The sequence below is a fragment of the Toxotes jaculatrix genome, chromosome 2 (assembly GCF_017976425.1).
Source record: "Toxotes jaculatrix isolate fToxJac2 chromosome 2, fToxJac2.pri, whole genome shotgun sequence".
NCBI lineage: Eukaryota > Metazoa > Chordata > Actinopteri > Toxotidae > Toxotes > Toxotes jaculatrix.
The window spans coordinates 11,811,322-11,833,540 of NC_054395.1; the positions used below are offsets into that span (position 1 = coordinate 11,811,322).

A 22,219-nucleotide genomic window follows, 5' to 3' on the forward strand; every position below is an offset into this window, starting at 1 on the left:
GTGAGCTTTGAAGTTGGCCACCTCAGCACCCGATGGCGGTAACCAGTACCGCGGCCTGTTTAGTAAAGAACAAGACAGATAAATGTAAAATTGAATGAAGGAAAGCAAAGCAGGAAATGTCAACAATCATTCATTTTTACCAGTAAAAAAGTACAGGAAAGAAAATGACTTTCAAAAGTTTAATATTGATGATGAATAGATTTACGGATCATTTAGGGATAAAACAGGTAGATACTCACGTGCACGAACTTCGGCACGCACATCACCCGGGCTCCAGAACGGCTTGGCTGGGGGTGAAGATCCAACCGCCTGATGACAGATACAATAACAATAATAATCATAAACATTTTTCAAAACTCTCTAGGTGACTTTACATCTCATAAAATGAACAGTGAAATTTAATAAAGCTAAGATAAAAACAAACACTTTCAAACAAAATATAACACAAATTTAAAAAGTAATACAAACATTTTAAACACAAGTACATGTGTGACTGTAAGCACATTAAACTTGTCTCTCTATGTCTGTGTGAGAGTGAGTTGTGGTAGTAACGTACGTTGCTGACTGGAGCTCGGGAGCAGGGGGGGCGGGTCTCCTTGGTCCTCTTGGTCCTTGACCCTCTGGAAGGCTCCTCTCCAGCCGGGGGGGACACCGTCTGATGAAACAGTAACATCAAAGACATGGCAGTTCCATACTGAACTCAGCACTTATGAAGAAAGCAACAGATGTAACATTTCTACAGCCATTTTCATGCAGACATTTGTCATTGTAACACAGAAACGTATCTACTGTGTAAGTACCTCCAGGGGGGGGGCGAACGACGTCAGCTCCTCCAGGTCGAGCTTCCTCCATCGCTGCTTCGCCGCCGCCGACTTCTTGGACTTCCTTGGCATCCTGCCGACAGAAGTTCAAGACAAAAAAAAAAAAAAAACAAGAGAAATGCTTCTCAAACGTTAGATAGACTAACCTAACGAACTAACCTGAACCTAACCTAAATCTAAACTATACCTAATATGCCTAACTTAATATATAAAATGAAATGTGACACAGATGTGAGGACAGATTACAGCAGAGAGAGAGAGTGATGAAACAATGATGTAGTGAATTTGTGTGTGGGTGATGTGGTGATACTGCTCTGAGAAAGACGATCAATAGCTGGGACAGCACTGGAAACCTTCAATCTTATCTGCAAAAAAAAGAAATGTCTCAAATGTTACAAGTCAATAGTAGGAACATGCTCATAGCATAACAGACACGTTAAACATCTATGCTTGTCATGATGTGTGTGTCTGTGGGCACAGAATTTACTTTATAATTCTATCTCATAATTTATAACAATAATAGATTGTAATTATAATACTATATACATTTTTATAATACATGGTATTATAGTAATAGTTTATTCCTCAAGACAAAGAATTACCATAACACTATAAATATGCACCAACAAATAACACCAACTTCAGCAAATGTAACAGATTTTATCAACAGCAAAATGCACATTACCAAAAGCAAAAACACAGGGAGAAAGGTGTTTTTCCCTGGTCAAAAGGCAGTATTTAAAACTACAGTCACACACTAAACAACAAATCATGAGGCAGTAATGTCTAGCTTCAGCAAGCTTACTTTTAGCACCGTTAGCTTTTCGCTGAGCGTAATGTTTTTCTATAGAAAAAGCAAAGTCACTGCTATAACACTATAAATATGCACCCACAAATAACACCAACTTCAGCAAATGTAACAGATTTTACCAACAGCAAAATGCACATTACCAAAAGCAAAAACACTCATGTATGAAATACTTCATTTTCTACTTAATCAAGGTAGAGTGTAAAACTTTATTTAAAAAAAATTAAGAATGATATTTTTCCAACTCCAGAAAAAATACTTTAAGTCACAGTTTATCACAGACAACCAAACAAACACAGGGAGAAAGGTGTTTTTCCCTGGTCTAAAGGCAGTATTTAAAACTACAGTCACACACTAAACAACAAATCATGAGGCAGTAATGTCTAGCTTCAGCAACCTTACTTTTAGCAGCGTTAGCTTTTCACTGAGCGTAATGTTTTTCTATAGAAAAAGCAAAGTCACTGCTATAACACTATAAATATGCACCCACAAATAACACCAACTTCAGCAAATGTAACAGATTTTACCAACAGCAAAATGCACATTACCAAAAGCAAAAACACAGGGAGAACGGTGTTTTTCCCTGGTCAAAAGGCAGTATTTAATACTACAGTCACACACTAAACAACAAATCATGAGGCAGTAATGTCTAGCTTCAGCAAGCTTACTTTTAGCACCGTTAGCTTTTCGCTGAGCGTAATGCTTTTCTATAGAAAAGACAAAGTCACTGCTGTTGCTTATAGCGCGATTCTCAGCAGCGGAGCGAACAGCGTTGACTTTGATGTCACCGATGTACCACAACCGTGTACCGGCGTTAGCTGATAGCAAGACTTAAGGTTCTTATATAGCAACAGGCCGACCACAAATAATTAAACACATTAACCGAAATCACAATACAGTAATGTCTAGCGTAATCTCACGTCTATTAACGATGTCAGTACGCTAATGTTTGTCACCGCTATTGGCTTAGAGCGTGACTCCGAGCAGTGGAGGGGAGCTCCGGCTCTGTTAGCGGAGGCTAACGGAGCTAGGAGGCTCCGTCTGCTGCTCCGCTAAAGAATAACGGACATACGCAGCTTGGTTAGCTTCTTTAGCTACTTCTTCCTCAACAGTTAACTGGCGAAGCAAAGGAAGCGGACGAAGCAAGCAAACGGCGCTAGCGGACGACGCTAGCGGAGCTAACGGCGCAGCTAGCTCGGATTAACATAGTTGTACAGAAACAGACCGACCAAAAACAAGTACATCCACTTGTTCCACAATAATGAGAAATCACTATATATCACACGTCAATAATATCTAGCTTCAGTAAAACCACCTTTACTAACAATTTCAGTATGCTAATGTGTGTCAAACAGAACAGCCTCTTACCTATGATGAGATCAAAGGGTGTCGATCAGCCCCGGGCCAGTGCTTTTATATCAAGGCGAAATAAAATGCACACGGAACTGTCCAATCAGAGTCTTCCTGTGTCTCATCCGACGTGATCTGTCAAATCAGATGGCCGATATCTGTGAACTTGACACAGACACGTATGCGCCGTTCACACGTTCGAGTCCGAGCAGTCACACTGCATTTCATTATTAATATTTATTTTTATTAATGTATTATAATACAACACATTAATGAAAACACAAACGTTAACTTTTTTACTTTCTTTTTTTATTTTTTTGGTGATTAACTCCACTCCTCACAATGTATAGAGACTGTGAATTAATTTTTACCCTTTAAATGCAAATGCAAAGTGTATTTTCTTGTGCAGGGATTATCAGTTTAGGATATGTCAACAACACTGATTTTGAAAAGTTATCCCTTTTTGTAATATTAGAAAAAATATTTTAAAAAAATAATATTATCTCTAAAAGAATTTCCATAAATAAATAACCTTCATAAAAATATAAAACATAACACATGTATGTTATATTTTCAACTCTGAAATGAAATTTATTTCAAAGATGTAAATTTAAAAAAAGTATAAAAACTGACATAATTCCAACAAATGAATGTTATAAAATGAGATGGAAACTCTGAGTTGGTAATTCTCTCTCTCTCTCTTTTTATATATATAGACACACACATATATATACACATATGCACACACGCATTTATATGTATACATATACATATACATATATATATATATATATATATATATATATATATATATGTCTATGTCTATGTCTATGTCTGTGTCTGTGTGTATTCTGTGTGTGTCAGAGTGTGTCTGTATTTGTGTGTACTTGTGTTTCTGTATGCCTGAGTGGGTCTGTGTCAATAATGGGTTGTGCTTCGCACAACCCATTATTGACACTATTGTGTGTGTGTCTCAGTGTATCTGTGTGTCTGTGTGTGCCTGAGTGGGTCTTTGTCAATTGTGCGGTGCTGGCGCACCGCACAATATTGACTTTGTGTGTGTCAGTCTGTCTATGTGTGTGTCTGTGTTTGTGTGTGTCTGTGTGTGCCTGAGTGGGTCTGTGTCAATACTGGGTTGTGCTTCGCACAACCCAGTATTGACTATTGTGTGTGTGTGTGTGTGTGTGTATGAGTCTGTGTGTGAGTCTGTGTGTGTGTGTGTGTTTGTGTTTGTGTTTGAGTGCCTCTGCCAATATTGTGCGGTGCTACCGCACCGCACAATATTGACTGTGTGTGTGTGTGTGTGTGTGTATGAGTCTGTGTGTGCCTGAGTGGGTCTGTGTCAATACTGGGTTGTGCTTCGCACAACCCAGTATTGACTATTGTGTGTGTGTCTGTGTGCCTCTGTAAATATTGACTGTGTGTGTGTGTGTGTATGTGTAAGTGTGTCTGTGTCTTTGTCAAAAGGGAGCTGTGCTACGCACAGCTCCCTTTTGACTTCTATAGTTCTGCTATAGTTTTAATTACAAAGACAGAGAGACATAGAGTTATTACAGGGAGAGAGAGAGCCACAGCTCTTGCAGTCACGGTTGCCATGGGGATGAGCTTTCCCGCCGCTGAGGCAGCTCACAGGTGCTCTGACGAGCTCATTTTCGGCCGAATCAGGCCTGCCGAACAACTGCTATTCATGGAAAAACAAAACATGGTATCGCTAAACAAACAGCACCGTCAAAGAGACAAGACTTTAAGGAAGACCTGAATCTATTTTTTATGGTCCTACTGTCTAAAATGTGGATTTTACAGCAAGTTTCAAAAAAGGGGATTTTCTGCTCTTCTCCAAAAATCCTCTGCTCGATTAACATTGGAGTCAATGGAGCAGTTGAGAGCTCCTCTTGTCGCTAAAAGGCCCGCCAAAGAAAAACCGTAAATCCTACAGAAAAAATGAACACATTGTGAGAGAGAGGACAAGTGTGGCTACAAGTGTGGAGAATTTCACTGCTCTAGAGTAAAATTTGTGGCCGTAGTCATCGTGTAAATAAAAAATTTCAGAGAGTTCTTTTAAAGCCTCTCCACTCTAACCTCCCACTCTAGCCCGGAACATTCCGCAATACACACTCATTGTAAACCCTGATTTTTTCCAAATTCACTGCTGATCAGTTAGAGCTCACAGTTAAAAAACTACACAACTTTTGAAAAAGTTGAATACACCCCGAATACACGAGACTTGTGTCTACATTTTACAGTTTGAATGGTGTTTCTAGGTGAAAGTATGCCAGAGGAGATACTGTTTGAAAAAGGGGAGAATTTGCGACTTTTTTGAAAATTTCCCAGCCATTCTCTATGGGAAAATTTCGGCCGGTTTTTCGCAAATTTCTTCGCGAAACGTGAATATTCTGGAGAACAAAATACAAGCACACCGAGTCCGATCGAGCCGCACGTTTTGATGTATCATTTGTTAGTGTGCGCTCAACGGTGTGGGACGAGTTACGAACCGAAAGTCGGGGCGGAAGAAGAAGAAGAAAAATCCACAGAATAACAGTAGTGTGCATTGCTTTGCATTGCACACTAGGTACCTCTATAGCTTTGCTATAGAGGTGCCTAGTGTGCATGCATAGCAATGCACCACTAACTAGACAATTTCCCTTTGGGAAATCGCGAGAGTGGTGCATTGCACTGCTAGTAATGTTGTGTGCTTCGCAAAACCCAGTATTGACTATTGTGTGTGTGTGTCTGTGTGCCTCTGTGTGTGTGTGTGTGTGTGTCTGTGTTTGTGTTTGTCTGTGTGTGCCTGAGTGGGTCTGTGTCAATACTGGGTTGTGCTTCGCACAACCCAGTATTGACTATTGTGTGTGTGTGTGTGTGTATGAGTCTGTGCGTGTGTCTGTGTTTGAGTGCCTCTGTCAATATTGTGCGGTGCTGGCGCACCGCACAATATTGACTTTGTGTGTGTCAGTCTGTCTATGTGTGTGTCTGTGTTTGTTTGTGTCTGTGTGTGCCTGAGTGGGTCTGTGTCAATACTGGGTTGTGCTTCGCACAACCCAGTATTGACTTTTGTGTGTGTGTGTGTGTGTGTATGAGTCTGTGTGTTTGTGTTTGTGTGCCTCTGTCAATATTGTGCGGTGCTGGCGCACCGCACAATATTGACTTTGTGTGTATCAGTCTGTCTATATCTGTGTCTGTGTCAAAAGGGGGCTGTGCTACGCACAGCCCCCTTTTGACCCCTATAGTTCTGCTATAGTTTTAATTACAAAGACAGAGAGACATAGAGTTGTTACAGGGAGAGAGAGAGCCACAGCTCTTGCAGTCACGGTTGCCATGGGGATGAGCTTTCCCGCCGCTGAGGCAGCTCACAGGTGCTCTGACGAGCTCATTTTCGGCCGAATCGGGCCTGCCGAACAACTGCTATCCATGGAAAAACAAAACGTGGTATCGCTAAACAAACGGCACCGTCAAAGAGACAAGACTTTAAGGAAGACCTGAATCTATTTTTTATGGTCCTACTGTCTAAAATGTGGATTTTACAGCAAGTTTCAAAAAAGGGGATTTTCTGCTTTTCTCCAAAAATCCTCTGCTCGATTAACATTGGAGTCAATGGAGCAGTTGAGAGCTCCTCTTGTCGCTAAAAGGCACGCCAAAGAAAAACTGTAAATCCTACAGAAAAAGTAAACACATTGTGAGAGAGAGGACAAGTGTGGCTACAACCTTGGAGAATTTCACTGCTGTAGAGTAAAATTTGTGGCCGTAGTCGTCGTGTAAAGAAAAAATTTCAGAGAGTTTTTTTAAAGCCTCTCCACTCTAACCTCCCACTCTAGCCTGGAACATTCCGCAATACACACTCATTGAAAACCCTGATTTTTTTCAAAATCACTCATGATCAGTTAGAGCTCACAGTTTAAAAACTACACAACTAATGAAAAAGTTGAATACACCCCGAATACACAAGACTTGTGTCTACATTTTACAGTTTGAATGGTGTTTCTAGGTGAAAGTATGCCAGAGCAGTAGATGTTTGAAAAAGGGGGAGAATTTGCGACTTTTTTGAAAATTTCCCATTCATTCTCTATGGGAAATTTTTCGCAGTTTTTTGCGAATAACTTTGCGAAACGTGAATATTCTGGAGAACAAAATACAAGCACACCGAGTCCGATCGAGCCGCACGTTTTGATGTATCATTTGTTGATGTGCGCTCAACGGTGTGGGACGAGTTACGAACCGAAAATCGGGAAGGAAGAAGAAGTAAGAAGTTTATTCGCAAGAACAATAGTGTGCATGCTTTGCATTGCACACTAGGTACCTCTATAGCTTTGCTATAGAGGTGCCTAGTGTGCATGCATAGCAATGCACCACTAAAAACGGGGAGAACAATAGTGTGCATGCTTTGCATTGCACACTAGGTACCTCTATAGCTTTGCTATAGAGGTGCCTAGTGTGCATGCAAAGCAATGCACCACTAACTAGACAATTTCCCTTTGGGAAATCGCGAGAGTGGTGCATTGCACTGCTAGTAATGTTGTGTGCTTCGCAAAACCCAGTATTGACTATTGTGTGTGTGTGTCTGTGTGCCTCTGTGTGTGTGTGTGTGTGTGTGTGTGTGTGTGTCTGTGTTTGTGTTTGTCTGTGTGTGCCTGAGTGGGTCTGTGTCAATACTGGGTTGTGCTTCGCACAACCCAGTATTGACTATTGTGTGTGTGTGCGTGTCTGTGTGTGCCTGAGTGGGTCTGAGTCAATACTGGGTTGTGCTTCGCACAACCCAGTATTGACTATTGTGTGTGTGTGTCTGTGTGCCTCTGTAAATATTGTGCGGTGCTCCCGCACCGCACAATATTGACTGTGGGTGTGTGTGTTTGTCTGTGTGTGCCTGAGTGGGTCTGAGTCAATACTGGGTTGTGCTTCGCACAACCCAGTATTGACTATTGTGTGTGTGTGTGTGTTTGTGTGTCTCTGTCTGTGTGTGCCTGAGTGGGTCTGTGTCAATACTGGGTTGTGCTTCGCACAACCCAGTATTGACTATTGTGTGTTTGTGCGTGTCTGTGTTTGTGTGCCTCTGTCCTGTGTGTGTCTGTGTGTGTGTGTGTTTGTGTGTCTGTGTCTGTGTCTGTGTGTGCCTGAGTGGGTCTGTGTCAATACTACTCAGTATTGACTATTGTGTGTGTGCGTGTGTCTGTGTTTGAGTGCCTCTGTCCTGTGTGCCTCTGTCAATATTGTGCGGTGCTGGCGCACCGCACAATATTGACTTTGTGTGTGTCAGTCTGTCTATGTGTGTGTCTGTGTTTGTGTTTGTCTGTGTGTGCCTGAGTGGGTCTGTGTCAATACTACAGTATTGACTATTGTGTGTTTGTGTGTGTGAGTCTCTGTGTATGTGTGTGTGTGTGTGTTTGTGTGTGTTTGTGTGTGTGTGTGTGTTTGTGTCTGAATGTGTGTGTGTGTGTGTGTGTGTGTGTGTGTCAGTCTGTCTGTGTGTGTCTGTGTTTGTGTTTGTCTGTGTGTACCTGAGTGGATCTGTGTCAATACTGTATTGACTATTGTGTGTGTGTGTGTGTGTATGAGTCTGTGTGTGAGTCTGTGTGTGTGTGTGTGTGTTTGTGTTTGTGTGCCTCTGTCAATATTGTGCGGTGCTGGCGCACCGCACAATATTGACTTTGTTTGTGTCAGTCTATGTGTGTGTATGTGTGTCTGTGTCAAAGACACACACACCCCTATAGTTCTTGACCCCTATAGTTCTGCTGTAGTTTTAATTACAAAGACAGAGAGACATAGAGTTATTACAGGGAGAGAGAGAGCCACAGCTCTTGCAGTCACGGTTGCCATGGGGATGAGCTTTCCCGCCGCTGAGGCAGCTCACAGGTGCTCTGACGAGCTCGTTTTCGGCCGAATCGGGCCTGCCGAACAACTGCTATCCATGGAAAAACAAAACATGGTATGGCTAAACAAACGGCACCGTCAAAGAGACAAGAGTTTAAGGAAGACCTGAATCTATTTTTTATGGTCCTACTGTCTAAAATGTGGATTTTACAGCAAGTTTCAAAAAGGGGGATTTTCTGCTTTTCTCCAAAAATCCTCTGCTCGATTAACATTGGAGTCAATGGAGCAGTTGAGAGCTCCTCTTGTCGCTAAAAGGCACGCCAAAGAAAAACTGTAAATCCTAAAGAAAAAGTAAACACATTGTGAGAGAGAGGACAAGTGTGGCTACAACTTTGGAGAATTTCACTGCTCTACAGTAAAATTTGTGGCCGTAGTCGTCGTGTAAAGAAAAAATTTCAGAGAGTTTTTTTAAAGCCTCTCCACTCTAACCTCCCACTCTAGCCTGGAACATTCCGCAATACACAATCATTGAAAAGCCTGAATTTTTTCAAAATCACTCAAGATCAGTTGGAGCTCACAGTTTAAAAACTACACAACTTATGAAAAAGTTGAATACACCCTGAATACACGAGACTTGTGTCTACATTTTACAGTTTGAATGGTGTTTCTAGGTGAAAGTATGCCAGAGCAGTTGATGTTTGAAAAAGGGGGAGAATTTGCGACTTTTTTGAAAAATTCCCATTCATTCTCTATGGGAAATTTTTCGCAGTTTTTTACGAATAACTTTGCGAAACGTGAATATTCTGGAGAACAAAATACAAGCACACCGAGTCCGATCGAGCCGCACGTTTTGATGTATCATTTGTTAGTATGCGCTCAACGGTGTGGGACGAGTTACGAACCGAAAATCGGGAAGGAAGAAGAAGAAGAAGAAAAACGGGGAGAACAATAGTGTGCATGCTTTGCATTGCACACTAGGTACCTCTATAGCTTTGCTATAGAGGTGCCTAGTGTGCATGCAAAGCAATGCACCACTAATGAACCGCAAGAACAATAGTGTGCATGCTTTGCATTGCACACTAGGTACCTCTATAGCTTTGCTATAGAGGTGCCTAGTGTGCATGCAAAGCAATGCACCACTAATTAAATCAATTATGAATGTTGGCGAAAAAAACAAAACTATTGGAACAACAACAAAACAAATACACTTATAGAAAAACATTTTGCTCTTTCTGTGTGATGTGTAGTTGACAGTGTCATTCTAAAGTCAGAATTTGATTGCCTTTGCATGGGACGTGTCTTTCACTATTTCCTGTTAATATAAAATCATGATGTGTTGATTTTGTGTGTATTAACCATATAAATACTATAGAGTATATATCACTACATAATATATACTTTATACCAGAGGTGTCCAAACAGTTCCACAAAGGGCCATGTGGCTGCAAGTTTTTGTTCCAACCAAGCAGTCGTAGTCAGAGAAAAACAGGTTTTACTTTTCAGTTGTCCCTGTTTTCCATGTCACAATACCAGGACCCTGAAACTGAAACAGCTAAATATTTACACCTGTGCCTTTCCTGTTGTGATATGTCAAAGTGACAGTGAGACATGAAGGACATGTTGAAAGGATAAAAGTCTGAACTGTATTGTTCCTATACATACAACGGATGTCTCTCATCCAGGACCTGACATCAGCACTCACCAAACAAATCACCATGAAGACCCCCTTCGTCTCCTCTCCCATGGACACCGTCACAGAGGCCAACATGGCCATCGCTATGGCGGTGAGTCTGACTCACAAACACAAGGTTTCATTACGTTGTTAGCCTGTTTTTTAGCCTGTTCCTGCCGTCATGTTTGCTTGCCATGACACGCTCTGATGTACTGTGTCTCCTCCCAGCTAACGGGTGGCATCGGCTTCATCCATCATAACTGCACTCCAGAGTTCCAGGCCAATGAAGTTCGCAAAGTCAAGGTAGTGATGATGACTGTCTGCGTGGCTATGTTTTCTGGTTTTTCTTCCCTTCTTCTCAGCTTTCTTTTTATTTATCTTCTCATTTGTTATCTTTTTCTTTGCTTCAGGCACTTTTCTCTTCATTATTGTTTCCTATCCCCTCAGTGTCACAACTCAGCCTCATTGTTCTTTATTCTGTGTTCATCTTCATCTTCCTCATCTCACATAATCTTTTCTTTTGTGTCTTTTTTTCCTTTTAGTTGCTGCAACAGTTTGAATGTAGATAGATCCAGTAGAACTGTATATTTCCCTGTATCCTTTGCTCCTCTGCTGTAGGCAGTGATTTTTTTCTTCTACACCTCTGCTCCCCCCCCCTTTACTCCTCCTCATACCCATCCCCACATTTTCCTCACCTCCTTCCTTCCCTCCCTCCTCCAGCGTTATGAGCAGGGTTTCATCACAGACCCTGTGGTGATGAGCCCCAACGAGCGCGTACGGGATGTCTTCCAGGCCAAGGCTCGCCACGGCTTTTGTGGCATCCCCATCACAGACAACGGCAAAATGGGCGGCAAGCTGGTGGGCATCATTTCTTCCAGAGACATTGACTTCCTCAAGGAGGAGGACCATGACCTGCCACTCAGCGAGGTGGGTAAAGTTTAGACATGGAAGTATTAGTGCTATGACGTTTAAAGCTTATTGTGTAACTTCTAAGTTGTTTTCTTCAGTTACTGTTTGACTGACAAAGACGATTTTATACCCAGTCTGCCCAGTCAGAGAGACAAGGAAAATGTAATGGTGAGCAGCAGCATCAGTGGCTGAGCTTAACTGGTTAGCATGCTAACTTCAGTAGATAGCTCTATAACACAGTACATAGATGTCTTTGACATAATGTCAAAATTGTTATGTCTTCACATTCTGTTGATGACCTTTGTTAATTTTTGAACATTTGAAACTTAAATACTTGCTTATTGCCCAAATGTATTAAACAGCAAGTAATTTAAATTAGCAGCGTTTAATACTGAATTTGAAACTGATTTGATTTGTCTCAAAGAAACACGAATACGAGAAATGTTCACGTACTCTGAAACCTCATTAGTGTAGATGCAGAGCTTACTCTCTTCCTGTGTCACCTTCTTCACAGGTGATGACAAAGAGAGAGGATCTGGTGGTTGCACCTGCTGGAGTGACTCTGAAAGAAGCCAATGAAATCCTCCAGAGGAGTAAGAAAGGTGAGTCGAACGTTAAATCCATTTCTCACAAGAATTATTTATGACGCTCGTGATTTTTGAATGATGAATTACAAATATGACCTAAAGCTGATGAACCTACATCCAGGTGCAAATGTCTGCACGTGTTTAAGCTGTCTGACTCTCCCCTGCAGGTAAACTACCCATAGTGAACGAAGAGGGATCCCTGGTGTCCATCATCGCCCGCACAGACCTGAAGAAGAACAGGGACTTTCCTCTGGCCTCCAAAGATTCCCGTAAACAACTGCTGTGTGGTGCTGCCATCGGCACCCACAACGATGACAAGTACCGACTGGATCTGCTGGTGCAGAGCGGGGTGGATGTAGTCGTACTGGTAAGGAGGACGTCAGTGCAGGTTTTAGAGGCAGAGAATTAATGAAAATGAAAACCGGGACTAGACATGAAAATCACTGATGTGTCTGCGTACTGTTGAATTTGTTTCCACTGAGTGTATTAATGAGAGATGATGTTTTTGATCTGTGAAGGTCTGTGTGGGATGAAAATCTTGATCTCTCAAATGCGGGAGAAATGTTAATGGCGTGCAGGCTCCTTTTGATTTTATCTGTGAAGTAAACAAAGTAAAAGTAATGATACTTATGTAGATATGTGATAGTGTTTGTTCCTTCTCTACCTCCAGGACTCGTCTCAGGGCAACTCAATCTTCCAGATCAACATGATCAAATATATCAAAGAAAAGTACCCCCACCTACAAGTCATCGGAGGCAATGGTAACAACTCTTACGCTTAACTGCGCACCAAGTTGTAGAATGCTATAGAATAGACACTGTCTTCTTACATTTGCATGCATCAAACTGACTTCTCTCAACTGTTTATCAAAATCATATCATTACAGAAAAGAGAAAACACACATATCTGATATTTATCATTGGTCTGACAGCAAACAGATCAGCCTTGTTTAATGACTGAATGTCCTTGATGCCTCAGCAACTAATAAAAACCGACTAAGCTGAAGTGTTACGTACTTTTCGACCATCATCCAGCCGTAAAGGTTCCTCTGTCTCTCCCTGTCTGCTGCAGTGGTGACTGCTGCTCAGGCAAAGAACCTGATCGATGCAGGAGCGGATGCACTGAGAGTAGGGATGGGCAGCGGCTCCATCTGCATCACACAGGAAGGTGAGTGACTGACTGACAGGCAAACTGAACAGACACCACCAGCCTCACTAACTGCTCCCAACCACGAAGCAGCCAGCAGCCAGTGCAAAGCCTCTAATGTGGTTACTGAATGTGCCAACGGATGAAAGTAAGAGGAAGATAAAGCATAGTGCTAAATGTCCGCTTTGCTTTACTGGATCCTGACACCTGGATCAAACAACACTGTATCAGTTTGACAATGGCACAAAATGGGCTGTGAGCACAATTCGTTTTATATTGTGTAGTGTGTCTTAGTGCAAGACAGGTGGTGCAGGGTGCCTCGGGAGGCTCAGATGAAAGCATGAGCATTTTTTTTATTTTATTTATGCCTTCTCTCAGTTTGTTGATGTTCTCTGTGATGCTTTTGGTGCAGCGGTCGTGTCTGATTATCTCTGCAAGTCACGCAGGTTGTAAAAGAACATGCGCTGCGTCTGATTGGGGCCATCAGTGAGCCATCTGATATTTCTCTCGCTCAAGTCAAGTCAGGAATGTACGGTTCTATGATCATCTGATGTGATATTGTGACCATCTGTAAATACAAGCTGTATAGTCTGATCCTGAGTTTACAAACAAAGTTGTTGGTTAAATTGTGCAGCTAAGGTTGTTGTAAGTCAGTTTCCCAGATTTGAATTTTGCTTGTTTTGGTGCAAAAACTGGGTTTGGATTTTGAATCTAAATTGTCATCAGGATATAGTTTGTTGTGATTTGTCAGGCATAGTGAAGGTGTACAGATGCAGTTTGTCTCTGTGCTTCTTGTTGTCTTTTCATGTTTCCCAAAATACCTCTCAAACCATTAGCTTGTTCTTCATTTTCTTGTGCTTATTGTTTTTATCATTTTTGTCTATCATTTTCATCACGTTGTCGTCCTACCTACCTCCTCCCCTTCTTTCTCATTATTTTTTTCTGTGCTTTCTCCCTCTTAAATTCTCTCTCCCACCTCCCACCCTCGTGTTTGTGTGGCGTGTGTCTGTGTGTGTGTCTGTATGTCTGTGTGTGTGTGTGTGTGTGTGTGTGTGTGTGTGTACGTGTGTATGTGTCTATGTCCAGCTCCCCCCAGTGTACCACCAGCAATAAAGCTCCACAGCCCCAAAACCCCAACCACTGTTACGGGATACAGCAGTAAGTTTCCCCACCCCCTTTGGCCTGCGCTGGACTCCCATCAGCTCCAGTATTACAGTGTGCCCCCCCCCCTTCTCACTTCACAGCCTGCTGCATTGATTGGTTAACAGCTTTGCTTCAGTAGAAGTAGTTGAGGTAGTGGTCGTAGTGTTTTTTTTTTTGTTTGTTTGTTTTTGAGAGCTGGCTGTAGGGGTTTTGGGGTTTGCTTGTTCCCTCATTGTCCTCACTAATCTATCAGTCATCCTGAGTGGACGTTGCCTCTTCCATCCACCCACTTAACTGACCCATCCACTTGTGTCTTTTGGTTGCCTCTGGATAGCATTGGTCTGACGGTGGCTGGTATAAGTCCAAACCGTCTGTGTGCCGCTTCTGTGACAGGGATTGTGATTTATTGCCCCCATCCTCCGCCCTCCCACCCTCTCCATTGTATCTGTTGTAGGCCACAACTCTCATCCATCTCTAACACCCATTCCTTAACATATGACAGTGGAATGAGCAAACAAAAGAGAGTGGCTCAGTCGTGAAGCTGCCAGCCACGGGGTGTCTGTTCAGCAGAGGTGGTAATGCTGGCGGGCTGGTTGGGACCAGGCAGCCTGTTTTTTTTATTTTCCAGCTGGCAGCTTTGCTTCAAGACTTAAATGACCTTAAATAATCAGTGTTATTAAGGAGCTGAATCTCCATTCAGTTTGTGCCATGATCTAATGTCTGTGCCTCATTCTCTAATAGTCGACATAGTATATTCAGTCTGCATACAGTCGTACTGTGGCACGCCTGCACACGCCTGTGATTGTTGCACTCTGAGGTGACACAGTGTTGACTTGTGGCATGGCTGTATGAGAAGACAGGACTGACCTGCTGTGTGTGCAGCCTGAGCAGCTGGGAAAGGATGAGGAGATATTTATTTATACAGCTTTGTTGCTGTTTCTGTCACGTTTTTATTTATTCTGTTCGGTTCACGCGTTTCTGAAATGAGACCTGAGCCAAACCGTGAGAAATATTGTAGTCTTTAGCTTAAACATATTTGGTTGCACCATGTATCATCACATGTTGTAATATGTGGTGTAGTAATATCAGTATCACCACCCAGGAAGACTTAATTTAATTTGTGTATGTACCTGCTTGATACAATAACATATGTGATATAACCATTTTATCACAACATTTCCTGTCTTAGATTATGAAAAATAAATACTCAGGATGATTATGCTTATTAGTTTGGTAAGTACCGTGCAGCCCCCAGTTCACAGAAATCAAAACAACTCCAAAAAAAAAAGGAAGTGGGGTGTTTCTCTTTGTTGGCTCTCCATAAATCTGAGTGGCAGTATTCCTTACTTGGAATATACTAAAATCTTAAAAGATGTAATTAAAATCAGTTAACTGGCAGCTTTCAGCTTAATAAAGGCAGCAAACGTTATGTGAGTTAGATTTGAACTTGGTGCAGCGTGGTATTCATGTGCTGATGTAACAACTTTAACTTCCTCATTCCCATGTTTCTTTGACAAATGTGACAACACAAATGGACTCCCAGCCTGTCTGCTCATTCACTGTGTTTTTTTTGTTTCTTTTGTTTTTTTTTCTTTTGATCTTCAGTTGTGTTTAAGATACACCTTTATTAGTCCCACAATGGGGAAATTACGTGCAGTTTCCTTTGGTAGGTGATATATAGCCAGTGGTTATGATGAGACAAGAAACCTGTAGTTAAGATGGCTAACTTCTCCAGCTCTTAATCCTCCTCTGTCTCTCTCCCTGCATCCCCATTAGTGCTGGCTTGCGGCAGACCCCAGGCCACAGCTGTCTATAAGGTATCCGAATACGCTCGGCGTTTCGGTGTGCCGGTCATCGCCGACGGGGGCATCCAGACCGTCGGGCACATCGCCAAAGCCCTGGCACTGGGAGCATCCACAGGTATGGATAGATGGGTGTTTTATAATGTAAATATTTGGATGTTAGATGAGATGGATATAAATAACGAGGATTAGTTTTAGATTACCGTCCCCCCGCTCCCGGTCATCTCTGATGTGCTTTGTTTTTATTTATTTTTATTTTTTTAATCCATGTTACAGAGAGGATTATAACATGAACAGTAGATTTTCAGATTTTGGATTATGGTGTTTACTATCCTCAGTGTGAAACTGTGATTACACAAAAAATAAAATAAAAGAAAAAAGACTATTTCCCCCCTATTTTTACTCAGTTTAACCCTTTCATTTGTCATCCTCATGATCCAGTATTCTAACTTATTAAAATACTTATTAATTCCACCCACAAACGTCTCTGTCTGTGTGTCCAGTGATGATGGGTTCTCTGCTCGCCGCCACTAGTGAAGCCCCCGGTGAATATTTCTTCTCTGACGGCATCAGGCTGAAGAAGTACCGCGGCATGGGCTCCTTGGATGCCATGGACAAAAACCTGGGCTCCCAGACCAGATACTTCAGGTACAGACACAAACAAAAAAGTGGACTAACAGTTTTATGGTTGGGTAACATCATCCCCAGACTTTTATTATAATTCTGCAGGTTAAAATCACAACAATACAGAAAGAGAGAAGAAAACGAAAGGGGGCCGTTCCTCTCTACACAGCACAGCTCGTCTCACCACTTTGCCATTGAGACGATTCTTTGCCAGGTTTTCCCAGATGACAACACTTCCCCATTTGATTTTCAGTGGTTTTCAGAGCAGTTCAGCATAGCTGGTGGTGTAGAATGATGAGCATACTAAAAAAGAGACAGGGTGGCAGACATTTCATGTAGTCATACTTTCAAACAAATGTTTAACGTTTGTTTGGGTTTGAAAGTTAATATCACAACACTCTCAAAAGGAGGAGGGTGTTCACAAAACAAACCGTTTCAGATTTGCATTATTATGGATCAAAACTTAAGCCACAAGGTGGCAGTACACGTAGAAGATCATGTGCTTTAAATGTCAGTGAAAAGCTGGCTAACTTGCCACCTGACCCCCCAACTCTCCTCATTCCTCTTTATTCCTCCTCTCCCCTCACAGTGAGAGTGATAAGATTAAAGTTGCTCAGGGTGTTTCTGGAGCAGTGCAGGACAAAGGCTCCATCCACAAGTTTGTTCCCTACCTCCTGGCTGGCATTCAGCACTCCTGTCAGGACATCGGTGCCAAGAGCCTCACACAGCTCAGGTAAAGACACACAAACGCTCAATTATCTGTCAGCCAGTGCAACAGTGCATTTTACCGAGCCCTCGTATGGTTACATAATCAATAAGAAAATGATTGGTGTGGAAATGTGTGTGCACAGATTTTTGTTTTTCTTTTTTCCCCATTTAATCTTGAAGAAAAGTGTTAAATTATAATTCTACAATCTTGAAAACACATTCTAATAACTGATGTCAAAAAATGCTCAACAGTTTAAAATACAGCCTCAGCTGTACATTAGTGCCAGTTAGCAAATGTGAGCATGGTAATACACTAAAAATAAGGTGGTAAACACTGTTTACTTTCTAAACATCAACATGTTAGCAGGTCGACATTAGCAAGCTCAGAGCAGCGCTCTGCCTAAGTACAACCTCATGGAGCTTTGCTGTAGGTTTTTAGTTTCGTTACTTGCCTGGTGTTTGTGTCACTCCCTCCCTTGTGCTTGTGTCTGACTGTGTTTCTTCCCCGTGATGTTGGGATTGTGTGTAACAGAGTTTTTTTTTCCTCCCTGCAGAGCCATGATGTACTCTGGAGATCTGAAATTTGAAAAGAGAACAACGTCAGCTCAGATGGAGGGTGGAGTCCACAGCCTGCACAGGTACAAACACACACTTGTGTTTCATCAACTTACTGAGCTTAGTTCTTTGTTCTGTTTCATATTACAGTTCTTAGTTTCATGTCTTGCCACAACCACATAAATCTTGAATTTAAACTGCTGTGTCTGTCTTAATGAGAAACCTCAGGGAGCATCATATGGATAGTCGTGTGATCTTTTCCTGTCCCTCCCACAGTTATGAGAAGCGTCTGTTTTGAGAGGAAGCCAGTCGCTCAGTGTGCAGACGAGGAATCCTTCCAACAGACGCATTATGCAAACACACACACACTCAAACGCACTACTTGCCAGACCCTCTCGTATTCATACACTAGACATGCACAACTAACTTCTCATACAATTAGTTCATAAAAAAACAAGTTTACACTTATAACTAAATAACACACACCAAGGATCCATCAGTCTTCCTTCCAGTGTCATCTATGCATTGTCTGTGTTTAGTATAGCTGTTTGTGTGTGAAGGAGGGGAACTAAGCATTTATCAATTGGCACATGTGTGATTGAATCCTCCAATGCCTGTCTTGCTGTATTAATATAAAATGTCTCCAGTATAATGGTTTGTTAATTTTAAGGCAAAAAAAAAAAAGTTGTCCAAAAATAAAACTCATGTTTTTCCACAAGCTGCTGTTGTCTCATTTTTGTCAATTGTACAACTTTGTTTACAATGCGGGAAAGAATAGTTTAAGAATTTTAAATTGTAGTTCTAGTAATTTAAGATTTTGCTTTGAATTGATTATACAACATAGAGACAATTTATGAACTGATGCAAGTTCAGTGCTTCTGGATTGTCGTGTTACCTGTGAAGAGAAGCGTATTGCAAAAAAAGACGTGCTGCAGCTTGTGGTGTCTAATGAGAAACTGTCACCTCAACAACCGAGAGATTTAGTTTCTGTTCATCTGATGTAGGAAACCAAGGCAGAAAAACCCTTCATTTAACATGCAGTCTGTACAGAGATGTGACTATCATTCCTGTAGCTAAACATGTAATCCTGTTGTAAATTCAAGCATTGACTAAATTATATAATGCATATTTCTGATATTTATTTTTTAAAGGTAGACCTGCATATGCACAGGATTAAGGCAGGACTGGGCCAAACTATTAGGGCATATTTTCCTTCTAACTTTATTTTTTGTGTTCCTAAAATTTCCAAGTTTCCGAAAGAATTAAAAACATTTTAGGACAAATAATACCCTACAACTAAAAAATATTTGGAGACATTTGATAAATAATTGCAAAAACTGACAGATCCATCTAAACCCAGGTTAAAAAAAACTACCTAAACTATTGGAAACTATTCTTCAATTCTTCAACAAAAAAATGTAATTGTGTGTTTGACTGTCGACAAATTTGATCACATGTTCAGACTAAAAGACACAAGGTCACATTGGCAGTTACTAACTACACATTAGTATCTTTAGGAAATTATTAGGAAACCAAATTATCAAATAGTGTGAAAACTGTCGATCGATTGTTAACAGTTTGCATCTGGATGAATTTAATTGGTATAACACATGATAAAGTGAGATTTTAAAGAAATGGAGCTTCCCTGAGAAGCCAAGGTTAACACGGAAACTAAATTTGTGCACTTCTGAATAACCGTCTGCAACGTGGCATTAATTTCTGTATTCACTTTAGGGAAGTAGAAGCCCAGTTTGCTGCCACGCTGCCACGTCAATCTGACCACGCTGCATTACTGCTAAACTGTTAATTACTGAAGTACATTCAAGGACAAAGCGTGGGAGTGATGCCCAGGTTTCCTCCATCAGAGACCGAGCAGCCACCTTTTCTCCACCTACCTCACCTTCCTCCTGTCTGCTGAAGGTCTCCAGGGAGGATCAGGTGCTCTGCTGAATCCACCGGACTTTCCAAGCTGAAACCCACACAGACTGATAGGACTCCTCTGGTCACACTCTGTTGGCCACACCTGTCTCACATCATCCATCATGTCTCATGCAGACGTTTATAATTAACACACATGGAAAGAGTCAATTTACAGGCTGCAGTTAGGACAGCTGAAAGATCAGGGTTTTACTCGAGGGAACACATGGATCCATGAAAAACTAGTACTACCACCATTTACCGCTGCCCCTATCACTGCAGATACTTCCTTCTTACAACAAATACCACTATAATTGTTAGCACTGCTACTACCTCTGCAACAACTGATGCAATTAGTAAAAACCCAGTACACATTGATGTAGTGATTTGCTTATCAAAGGACGTCCAGATGTTTAGATGTTAATTCTAAATTTAGGTCTAAATTTGGTGAGAAAAGTTAGTTTTTAATGTCATGTAGTTTGTATAGAAGTCTGCATTTAATGACCATATTTCAGTGTGCAGCAGGTTCTAACTAGCCACTGAAATGTATTGTTGAAATGCTGTTGAAACAAAGGTTGCATGTGACCTAAACGTCTTAAAAAAATAAAATAAAAAGCTTACTTTTCAATCGAACTCATCCAAGTTTAGACCCTAAACAACTAGATGAGTTTTTATGTGCAAATCATCAAATTCAAAGCTTACTGGGACTTTCCAGGTCTCACTACTACGATTATGACTACTGTTAATGTCAGTACAGCCGTGGATGGATTATGGGTCTCTCTGTTTGATGGGACTGTTGTTGGAGAGTCACAGGGCTTAGTTTAAAGTAGAGATGTCCTGATCACACTGTTCTGCTCCTGATCCTGATCGCAGTCTTGTGAGTATCTGCCAACTAAATCCGATCCAGTTTCGGGTAATTTTATACCTCATATTACAGCTGCACATCATACTCAGGCTACAGTAGGCCCATTGTGTCATAATCCATCCACGAGTACTACTACTGTTACTGCAACTATTGCTACACCTACTACCAGGACAAAAAAAAATATTATTACTACTACTACTAATATCCTAAAGATAGTCAGTGGTTTTTGTGTGCCACGTATCTAAAACCTGACTTAATGTTATTATATTTAACAATATAAAATAGCAAAGAATCTAAAAACATGTACACGCATTGAAAATGTGGTGCAAATTTAGGGTACAAAATTTGTAGTTTTCATGGCAGACATAGCAAACAGAGTCACTACCTAGGCTTAAATTCCAGATTAAAAACATAAACATTATTGGCAGGACTGGACCAAAACTACATGAAGACTATTAGGACATATTCTTCTATGAAATTACCCAAAGAATGTTTGTTATTTTCGAAATGAAACGGTAAAATTTTAGGGCAAAAATGGAAAAACTGGGCAAATTACAAAAAAACACCTAGTAAAATGCTTGTAGTGAGAATTAAAGTGTTTAAATTAAAGTTAAAAGTTTAAGCTGAAAGTGCAGTTATCTCTGGACTGTAAAACACTGTCGACAGGTCGGAGCATCTGTCTGGTTCACAGGGAACTAAAGGGTCAGGAAGCGTCGAGGAGCTTCAGTCACAGCAACTAAAAACATTCAATGAAATTATAAACAAAGTAAAAGAAAAAATGGAAAAAAACCTGAATAAAACAAGAAAATTTACTCACTTCCACATGGTGATATACAGCCACCATTTATTTGTCCAGGTTATGAGATACTGTCTCTGAGATTTCTGCCTCCACCCTAATACACTGAAGGTGAAAAGAATTTATATTAAACAGTGAGAAATGAAAAAAGCAACATCTCTTTTCCAGAAAAAGTGTCCTAAAAGTGTTAATCTGAATAATACAAACAACACAAGGTCAGCAGTTTTCATAGGGACTTCTTTTCTTCCACAGTGAAGCCTGTTTTGTACATTAATAATTTGATATTAACTAGTGAAGACATGTAAAAATGGCAGAAGGCTAGAAAAGAAACAATGATTCGGTCAGGACGCACAAACTGTGTAAAATAAATACATTTCGGTAATAACACAAAACTATTAAGACCATGGGGTGGATCAGTTTACATGATGAGCTTATTTTATTTCACTTTTCTGACCTTAAGATACTAAAACAAGATTAAATAAACATCTGGGTATCTAATTGAAAATGTTTAATTCAAATTGTATCTAATCAGCACAAGTTTAGTAAATAAACTGAAAGAGTTTCAAGATAAGAAAAGAAACCCAACTTTACATGACAACTTAGTGCCTTTCAATTCACAAACAAGCAGGTAAAACTGTAAAGTTCAATTAAAAATGAACAATTATCAATTTAATTTATGTTCTTCTAGTGAATATCTGAAAAAAAAGAAGAGAA

At 40.9% G+C, this 22,219-nt stretch overlaps 1 protein-coding gene across 2 annotated transcripts in view; it reads left to right on the plus strand.

Annotated features, from left to right (window-relative positions):
- The window catches only part of impdh2 (IMP (inosine 5'-monophosphate) dehydrogenase 2), a 110,592-nt gene extending 91,947 nt beyond the window's left edge, over positions 1 to 18,645 (plus strand). The window contains exons 3-15 of one of the 2 annotated variants that reach the window (XM_041047095.1): positions 10,464 to 10,565; positions 10,682 to 10,756; positions 11,174 to 11,380; positions 11,877 to 11,964; positions 12,117 to 12,316; positions 12,620 to 12,710; positions 13,021 to 13,116; positions 14,182 to 14,253; positions 16,015 to 16,158; positions 16,544 to 16,688; positions 17,254 to 17,397; positions 17,927 to 18,010; positions 18,204 to 18,645. In XM_041047095.1, the coding sequence (XP_040903029.1) occupies positions 10,464 to 10,565; positions 10,682 to 10,756; positions 11,174 to 11,380; positions 11,877 to 11,964; positions 12,117 to 12,316; positions 12,620 to 12,710; positions 13,021 to 13,116; positions 14,182 to 14,253; positions 16,015 to 16,158; positions 16,544 to 16,688; positions 17,254 to 17,397; positions 17,927 to 18,010; positions 18,204 to 18,225 (1,470 nt within the window). In that variant the 3' untranslated portion in view covers positions 18,226 to 18,645. The remainder of the gene's footprint in view (positions 1 to 10,463; positions 10,566 to 10,681; positions 10,757 to 11,173; positions 11,381 to 11,876; positions 11,965 to 12,116; positions 12,317 to 12,619; positions 12,711 to 13,020; positions 13,117 to 14,181; positions 14,254 to 16,014; positions 16,159 to 16,543; positions 16,689 to 17,253; positions 17,398 to 17,926; positions 18,011 to 18,203) is intronic. The other variant, XM_041047104.1, reaches the window with a different exon arrangement.
- Positions 18,646 to 22,219: the final 3,574 nt, after the last annotated feature.